The following is a 9,868-nucleotide window of genomic DNA, read 5'->3' as shown; positions in this document are numbered from 1 at the left end:
ATCTCACTTACATCCCCAATAAATTCTGTCTTACCACTACTTCTGGTTCATCTTGTACTTAAATCATCAAAACAAAATTTTTCAAAACTTTGACAGCTCATAATTTCATTTAAGGGAAGACAGCCATTGTCTTGCTCCATAGTTGCAAAACATTTTCATTTTTAGATTGATGAACACCAATTAGAATGATGAATCCAATGACTTTTTTCCACTTATACATGATCTATTTCCTTCTAATTACCTGATTTCAGCATTTGTCTACTTAGAAACTTACTGATTAAATGTTGGACATATATTAAATATACGATATCATAAAGATGACAGAAAGTTTCCCCATGTCCTTTGAGCAAAACACGGCATTTCTAGTTCTTGTCACAACATACTGTATGACTAGTGTCAAACTGATTGAGAACACCATTTATCATTTTGGTCCTTAGAAGTACATTATTCACTGGTTGATTTTTAAGTTTGAGAAAGTTCATCTAAGATACTGTCGTTTGAAGACTCACAGTTTGATATTGCTGTCACTGTACTTTCATCTTCTGATCTGTCTAATAACCATAAAATGAATTACTCTCTCAATTTCCGTCTGTATGGGAAGAAAATGGAAAAAAATCTCACCTGTGTTCATTGAAAGCTGGATTAAATAAATGCAAAGATGGAGTCTTTTGACTTCTTTTATACCGTCTTGAAAGATAGTGTAATACTTTGGACAATGCAGTAAAAAACTAAATGGTGATGTGATATGACTTGTTTCAGTATTGCGTCATTTTTAACGTAAGCTAGTCCATCATTCTTGCATTATCTCAATTTTTTTTAGTCTTTTTAGTATACCTGGGAATAATTAGCTAATAATAAAATAATTCTTAGGATGAGGAATAGCAAAATGTCTCAAGGTATAGAAAAAATAAGATCAATAAGATCCCATATGTTAATTTTACAAAAGAGCCCAATTGTCCCACGTGGTGTGTGCAAGGTAGAATGCACACACCATCTCTATTATTATTATCTCTATTTAAAAATAAGAGATAATATTCTCCTCATTCTTAGGAAGATTTCTAAGAAAGAATAGAAAACATAAAATAGCAATCCTTAAAAATACTTAGAAATGCTCAAAGAAAAGCTCAAAAACAAAAATTGGGTGCAGTGGACCCTGATAGTTTACCAAGAGTTAAATGAGATCCCACCTGGAAAAGCAATCTGAGGTCCTAAATGAACACTGTGCTTCCCAGTAATTACACCAGCAGCCAAACTGAAGATATCATAGAACTCTGCATAATAGGTAACAGACTAATGGTATAGAAGCAATTTACCCTAGGAAAACACCATTTTTAAAATTGAAGTATAGTTGATTTACAATATTGTGTTAGTTTCAGGTGTACAGCAAAGTGATTCCATTATATATGTACATATATATATATATTCTTTTTCAGATTCTTTTCCATTATAGTTTATTACAAGATATTGAATATAGTTCCCTGTGCTATACAGTACATCCTTGTTGTTTACCTATTTTATATATGGTAGTTTGCATCTTTTAATCTTATACTCCCAATTTATCCCTTCCCCCACTTTCCCCTTTGGTAACCATAAGTTTGTCTTCTACGTCTATGAGTCTGTTTCTGTTTTGTAAATAAGTTCATCTGTATTATTTTTTTAGATTCCACATGTAAGTGATATCACACAATATATGTCTTTGTCTGACTTACTTCACTTAGTATGATAATCTCTAGGCCCATCCATGTTGCTGCAAATGGCATTATTTCATTCGTGTTATGGTTGAGTAATATTCCATCTATTTTATATATGGTAGTTTGCATCTTTTAATCTTATACTCCCAATTTATCCCTTCCCCCACTTTCCCCTTTGGTAACCATAAGTTTGTCTTCTACGTCTATGAGTCTGTTTCTGTTTTGTAAATAAGTTCATCTGTATTATTTTTTTAGATTCCACATGTAAGTGATATCACACAATATATGTCTTTGTCTGACTTACTTCACTTAGTATGATAATCTCTAGGCCCATCCATGTTGCTGCAAATGGCATTATTTCATTCGTGTTATGGTTGAGTAATATTCCATTATATATATATATATATATATATATATATATATATATATATATACACACACACACATATATATACATATATATATGTATATATATATATCACATCTTCTTTATCCATTCATCTGTTGATGAGCATTTAGGTTGCTTCCATGTCTTGACTGTTGTAAATAGTGCTGCTATGAATATTCGGGTGCATGTATCTTTTTGAATTAGAGTTTTTGTCTTTTCCGGATATATCCAAGAGTGGGATTGCTGGATCATATGATAACTCTATTTTTAGTTTTTTAAGGAACCTCCATACTGTTCTCCATAGTGGCTGCACCAATTTACATTCCTACCAACAGTGTAGGAGGGTTCCCTTTTCTCTACACCCTCTCCAGCATTTATTATTTGTAGACTTTTTGATTATGGCCATTCTAACCAGTGTGAGGTGATACCTCGTAGTTTTGATTTGCATTTCTCTAATGATTAGCAATATTGAGCATCTTTTCATGTGCCTATTGGCCATCTGTATGTCTTCTTTAGAGAAATGTCTATTTAGGTCTTCTACCCACTTTTTGATTGGGCTGTTTGTTTTGATATTGAGTTATATGAGCTGTTAGCATATTTTGGAAATTAATCCCTTGTTGGTTGCATCATTTGCAAATATTTTCTCCCAGTCTGTAGGTTGTCTTTTCATTTTGTTTATGGTTTCCTTTGCTGTGCAAAAGTTTATGTTTGATTAGGTCCCATTTGTTTATTTTTGCTTTTATTTCTTTTGCCTTGGGAGACTGACCTAAGAAAATATTGCTACGATTTATGTCTGAGAATGAGGAAAACAGCATTTTAAAAGGTATTTGTTGGTCTAAGCATGAAGCACAGGCCACTTTTATAAGAATCATCTGGGCTCTTGTTAAAATCGCAACTTTTAAGACCTTACCCCAGAACTTTCCCTAGAGTTTGAGGTTCAGGAATCTGTATTTTGAATAATTTCTCTGGTAGATTCTGATGTTCACTATTGTTTGAGAACTGCTGGATAGCAAATGTCCAAGATTTCTTTAAATATTTTGCATACTGTGATCTCTGATTCCAATGTCAATTGGTTTTGCCATTCAACTTTAATTATGTTTCTATTTTGGTGTATCTGGTAGGTAACAATTGACACATGCAGCACTTGTTTACTGAGTCCTTAAGACAGGAAAGGTCCTTCCCCTTATGGGGTTTACATTCTTTTTTGGATACACATAAAGTAAAAAAATAACTAATGTAATTTCAGTGGGTGAAGAATGCCATGAAGAAAATAAAAAAGAGAAATGGGATCAAAAATAATATTTATGGAGAAGGCAGTCAAGGATTTCCAGGGCCACCCAGTTTGACAACTTCAAAGACCATCACTTACTTTGACTACACCGTACATGATGATCCCTGGAGCTGTGCCATGCTTTGTCACTAGAGAAGGCCATGCTATGGATGTCACTTTTCAGCTGAGACTTGGATAAGAATGAGCTGAGTGTGTGTGTGAAGAACCTTTGATATTAGCCTAAGGAACAGCACACTCTGAAGTGGGAGTGAGTATGACTTGTTCCAGAAAAAGACAAAAACCAGTGTGGGAGCCTGGTGGGAAAAGTGGGGAGAGCTGTGAGAGACAAAGCAGAAAGAAAGCTATTGTAAGATATGGGAAAAAAACTCAAGCCTAACAGGCAATTTTACCACATTTCCATAGTCAGTATACTTTTTCAATATCTGAGACCACTGGGGCACAACATCTATTCTGTGCACAAACCTTCAACACTCTCTCACACCTCAACAGTCTCAACTGCTCTTTTGGCTTCTTGCTTCTTTGGAAAAATAAATGCTATCACAGAAGAGATTGTCTATATGTCCCCCAGCACCAAACATACCAATTTACCTGCCTCAGCACCTATGCTCCCTACTTTCCCTGTAGTGACAAATCTTCCTATGGTAGCCCTTCTCCTTGCAATGGATCACCTACTCCAGGACTCTGATTGTGTGATTATCCCCATTTTCCCTTGAGCCAGCAATATTCCTCTTTCTACTAGATGAGTGAATATATGCATGAATGAACAAACAGATGAACTCATGAAAGATTTGAGAGTTGGGTTGGGGGTATAGAGGGAGGTGTTAGTGTGATTCTCAGATGTTTCACCTGATTATCTGTGTGACAGGTAGTGATATTAACTGGGATGAGCAACATGTAATGGATCCTTTCTGGAGGGAACATGATGGACCATCCTGATTTCTCAGTACCTTTGTACACCCAAGTGGGAATGTTAAGAATGCAGCAAGATATTTAGATCAGAGACTGAGCTAGAGAGGGAAATGCAGGAATCATATGTGGATGGACAGCAATTGAAGATATAAGTATAGATGAGATGGCTGCCAAAGGAGAGAACATGGCATGAAAGGGAAAGGTGGGCATGTGCTTTACAAGCCTGAGGAGACCCAAAGCTTTCACCTCGGCTGTCCTTCAGACTCAGGCAAGTAGGAAGTGAAAACTAATGCAGAGTTGTAAATGGCCTGGCTAAGACTGAATGAGTTCCCCAGCAAGGACCAATCTGCAAAGACTGGGACAATGTTTCTTCTTTTTTCTTCTTCTTTAACTTTTATTGACTCCAGGTATTTAAAGTAACTGTCAAAACATCAGCTGACCACTAAGCTTAGGCAACAGACTTTAATGGACACACATGATAAAGAATACAGACTTTACAAACATAGTTTTAAAAAATCACTAAACAAACAATCAACCACAAACCACAATAGCCAGCAACAACAAATCTTGGGGAGAGGGAAGAATATGATTCCCAGAGTCACCACATAGTAATATTCAAAATGTCCAGTTTCAATAACAAAAAATTATGAGGCACACAAACAACGTACAGCTTATTCAAAGGAAAAAAATTAACAGAAACTGTCCCTCAAATCCGTAAATCAGGGCTTCCCTGGTGGTGCAGTGATTAAGAATCTGCCCATACACCCACATGCACCACAACTACTGAGCCTGAGCTCTAGAGCCCACGAGCCACAACTACTGACCCTGCATGCCACAACTACTGAGGCCCAAGTGCCTAGAGCCCGTGCTCCACCACAAGAGAAGCCACCGCAATGAGAAGCCTGCACACCTCAATCAAGAGTAGCCCCTGCTTGCCCCAACTAGAGAAAGTCTGTGTGCAGCAACGAAGACCCAATGCAGCCAAAAATAAATAAATTTATATATATATAAAAGACTTTAAATCAACTGCCTTTAATATGACCAAAATGGTAAAGAAAAAGAACTAAAATAAACCAGGTGAATGATGTTTTGCCAAATAGGTGATATCAATAATCAGGAAGAAATTATAAAAAAAAAAAAAAGAAATTCTGGAGCTGAAAAATACAGTAGCTGAAATGAGAAATTCAGTAGCAAGGTTCAACATCAGTTGTAGACAGGCAGCAGAAAGAATCAGGGAACTTTAAGATAAGTCTATGGAAATTACCCAGTCTGAGGAGCAAAAAGAAAAAGGAGAAAAAGAGAAAGAAGAAAGATTATTTAAAGAAATGATGGGTAAAACTTTTAAAATTTAAGGACAGTCACAAATACACACATCCAAGAAGCTCAACAAATTTAAAGCAGGATACACTCACCAAGACACATTACAGTCAAATTCTCAAAACCAAAGACAAAGAGAGTATCCTGAAAGCAGCAGTAGGCATCAGGTTTTATTTGGACCCTGGTCCAGGCAAACTGTTAAAAGAAACTATAACAGAATTGGGAATTTGAACACGGATTGGACATTAAATGAGACTAATGGATGATTAATTGTTAAGTGTGATAATGGTATTATGATTGTCAGTAAAAAAGAGTCCTTGTGGATGTGCACTTTGAAATACTTATGCACAAAGTGATATTATGTCTGGGATTTGCTTCAAAAATAATCTCTAAGGGTGGGAAGTGGGTAAGGATATAGATGAAATAAGATCGGCCATGAGTTGTTCCAGTACACTTCCAGTTGTTGTGTACACTGGATGATGAGTACATTGCCTTTCATTATACTATTCTATTTTTGCATGTGTGAAATTTTTCCATAACAAAAAATAAAGTTAATGTAAACTATAAATAGAATAAATTTTTAATCAAAAACAGGAACAAAACAATAAAGTGTTAAGAATAATTAGAAACAACTCCATCTCCTTGATTCACTTCCTGTTGCCCCCACCATGCATTTGCGTAAAGAGAAAACAGTGGGCATTGGTAACAAGGAGGACAACAGTTTGGGGGTGGGGTGTTTGGGGCACCTTGCTCATCATAGATATTTTTGCATTAATTTTGTTTTTTTAGAATATTGCATTAAAGTGCGATTTATCTTCAGTACAGAGGGGTTTTGCACCCACTAAAATGTTACGCCTGAATTCTGGCAGGGGGAGGGGTGTATCCTGGGAGCAGAGGAGGGCAAAGGCAAGTCCCCAGAAGAGCAGTGGGAATGGCCAATGGCCCCCTGGGAAGATACTGTCCTTCTACGGCCGTTAGAGAAAGGCCCAGGAACACACAAAAAAAGGAGAGCTTCGGGGCCCAAGCCGGTGCTTGGACAGTGACACGGGGTGCAGGGGAACGTGAGCACCACCGGTTCTGCGCGACCCCGTGGGGCAGGAGAGGGCGTGGCAAGGGCGTGGCGTCCCGCGGTGACGGAGGCCCCACGTGAAAGACCAGCGCCGACTGGCGCTCGCCGCTCCCTAATGGTAGACCAAGCTGTCGCTCGCTGCCTTCTCGGTCTCTGCGGGAGTGCGGGCCGGGGGCGGCCCCCAAAAGTAAGAGGTGCGGGAGGAGCAGGTAAGGGACCCGGAGGAGGGTCCCCAGAGGTGGCGTTGGCGAGCGGACACGGCCTGCGGACCCCTCCCCGGGGATCCGGTTGCCCCGGGGCGGAGACCGCAGCCCCCATGCCCCCTGCGGCTTGGCGTTTGGCCACAGAAAACGGTAGGCCTTCTCCGGGGGCGGGCCGCGCGGCCCTGAGGCGGCTGCCTGCTTCTCGCAACACAGCGAGCTTCTCCGACACCCCCGCCCCGCCCCGCCCCGCCCCGCCCCGCCCCGCTTCTTCTCGGGGTAGAAAATGGTGGTCGGCGCGGGGGCGGCTGAGGATGGAGCGGGGGACGCTGGGTGGGGGTGGCCTGGGGTGGGAAATGCGGGGCCGAGCGTCCGGATGCAGCAGCACCCCTTCCCCCACCCTTACTCTCTGCAGGTCTGCGAGTCGAAGTGTCGCGGCTGCGCACTTGCAGCAAGAATCGGGAGGAGCAGGAGACCGCGAGGATAGGCCCAGGTCTGTGCGGGGGACAGTTGGGCTGTGGGGGGAACGTGTGGATAGCCCTAAGAAGCCCCAAATACTTCCCCCTACCCCGTCCTCCATTTTGTTGCCTGCAGAGACGTGGGCATGGATAGGCAGGGCAAATGGTGGGTTTGGGGCGAGGGAGGTGGAGAGCTTGGACTGGGGGCCCCCTAGAGGGCATAAGGAGCCTCTCAGGTGGGAAAACGAAAATTTGAAGAGCCTTTACATCCGGGGCTGGAAGTCTTGAGAGGTGCTTAGTAGGGCCTCTGTCCTCGGTGCTGATCAGTCCACCCAGAAGATAGTCCATTCTCTTGTCTTTTGTCTTCTAGGAGCAATGGCGTCCAAAGAGAAACAAGCAGTAAAAAATCTCAACATGGAAATTACCCAACAGGAAAAGGAAGGCGGGGACCAGGCCCCTTTGCAGAATGGAGAGGAATCTCGCGATTTAGGAGGGGGTAGAGGCCAGAAGCCTGGAGGAAATGTCAGGCTGGGACGGATTAGACGACTTGTCCCTAACTTTCGATGGGCCATACCCAGCAGGCATATTGATCACAATGAAGTGGGGGATGATGTAGAAAAGCACGTAGGGCAGATGATGGAAATCAGGAGAAAGACTAAGAAGCAGCAAATGAGGCATCATTTGCGCTACCAAACTCCTGAACCTGACAGTCATTATGAGTTTTGCCTTATACCTTGAATCCTAAGATTATCCCTGAGGTCAGTAATGTGGCTTCTGCTCTACATGCTTGTAGATTTTCTGATTTACTTTTTCTGTAAACCTTTTGCTGTTTCCACTTACCAGTTTCTAATTGAATATTGCTTTGTCTCTGTAAAACTTTCTGTCAGCAGGGCAATTTCATCCAGTTATAGGAAAATTATTCTTTTCATAATACAAAATTAATAAAGCAGTTTACAAAGCAATCTTCCTGTGACACACGAGTCTTTATTTTTTGTTAATGTTACCTTTCCTCTCCTAGATCCCTGGACTCAAAATCTCAATTGTCTTTGACTATTTTTTCTTGTCCTCAACCAACCAGAAAGGATCGTATTCATAATTCAGTATCTGATATTTTAAGAATGTATGTCGTACTGTTTTTCAAGGAGTGTGAGTCCACCATCTGCATAAAAATACCTTGATGGGGGAGCTTTTTTTTTTTTTTTGCAGTAAGCAGGCCTCTCACTGCTGTGGCTTCTCACTGCTGTGGCCTCTCCCATTGTGGAGCACAGGCTCTGGACGCGCAGGCTCAGCGGCCATGGCTCATGGCGCCAGCCGCTCCGCGGCATGTGGGATCTTCCCGGACCAGGGCACAAACCCGTGTCCCCTGCATCAGCAGGCGGACTCTAAACCACTGCGCCACCAGGGAAGCCCAATGGGGGAGCTTTTTGAGAATGTAGGACCTTTGGCTCCTATCTTCCAGACCCACAGAGTTGGATTCCAAAATCTCCATTTATTAGTAAACTCTCCAGGTAATTCTAGTGTACACTGAAGTCTGAGGCCAATATTGTTTGTATGTATGTTGGATATCTGTGTACATATGTGTGTGTATCATTGTGTGTATGTATATTCCATGAACGTATGTGTGTTTCATGTCATTAAGTGTAAACAAAGTACGTGAAATAACAGGATGAATACTTCCTGAATTCAATGGGCAAAAACGTTAAAAAAGTACAAGACCCTAAAATAGACTGATTATAAGAGTGGTAGGGACAGTGGCAGATGAGGGTACTGAAGTTCAGAGATGCTAAGTACCAAGGTTACCCTCTGCTGTACATCTTGGTGGGGGGGGGTCTGATCTGGGACATTTTCTATAGGACTTTGTCATCTGGAGGTGGAGAATATTTGACTTTTGTAACTGGTAACAAGCTGAGGAAGATCAAACTCAGCAAGACTGAGGCTGTTGTTCTATATTTTGCTTTTTAGTGTTTCCAATGTAGACACTTTGGAAAAGTGTAGACATTTTAATTTTTAGAACAGAGCAGAAAGAAATCTTAAAGTTTCTTCAATCCAGTGTACTTCAAAGTGAGAATTGCCACCTATTACAACTCTTGAAATCAGTTTTGTGGGTCACAATCAATTTTTTAAAAAGAATAGGCCAAAAAACAGAGTTCATCACCCATGAGTAGTGTTAAGAATTATTTTGAGAAACTTGTTTTAGTTTTACATGTAAGAAATATTGTCACCTTATAAGATGTATTTCTAACTGTAGGTCACAGGGTAAAAAAATGAAGTCATTTTATCAGTCCAAACTTCATTTCACAGATGAGGAAACTAGGTAGGAAAGTGATTTTTCCAAGGTCACACAGCCAGTGAGTAGTAGAGCTGGGACCACAGTTTCCAGTTCAGGGTGATTGTCTCCTCACCACAGTACCTTCACAAGACATGACTTGGAAATTTTTGCAGTGTGTGCTTATTGCCAGTGGTGTGTATGGACAAACTTATACAACTTATACAAAATCACTGTTTATTTGATGTTCACACTTTAGTCATCAGAGTCCCTGCACGT

The 9,868-nt window shown here is 40.7% G+C and overlaps 1 protein-coding gene across 1 annotated transcript; it reads left to right on the top strand.

Moving 5' to 3' along the window:
* The first annotated feature begins 6,825 nt into the window (after positions 1-6,825).
* On the top strand, positions 6,826-8,285 carry BEX4 (brain expressed X-linked 4). Its single transcript, XM_007445578.1, has 3 exons — positions 6,826-6,874; positions 7,281-7,358; positions 7,694-8,285. Exon 3 carries the CDS (start codon positions 7,699-7,701, stop codon positions 8,059-8,061), a length of 363 nt encoding a protein of 120 aa, XP_007445640.1. The 5' UTR covers positions 6,826-6,874; positions 7,281-7,358; positions 7,694-7,698; the 3' UTR covers positions 8,062-8,285.
* The last annotated feature ends 1,583 nt before the right edge of the window (positions 8,286-9,868 follow it).

Source organism: Lipotes vexillifer, unplaced genomic scaffold (assembly GCF_000442215.2).
Source record: "Lipotes vexillifer unplaced genomic scaffold, Lipotes_vexillifer_v1.1 scaffold1752, whole genome shotgun sequence".
Lineage (NCBI taxonomy): Eukaryota > Metazoa > Chordata > Mammalia > Artiodactyla > Lipotidae > Lipotes > Lipotes vexillifer.
The sequence above is the reverse complement of the archived record's forward strand: the minus strand, read 5'-3'. Positions and strand labels throughout refer to the sequence as shown.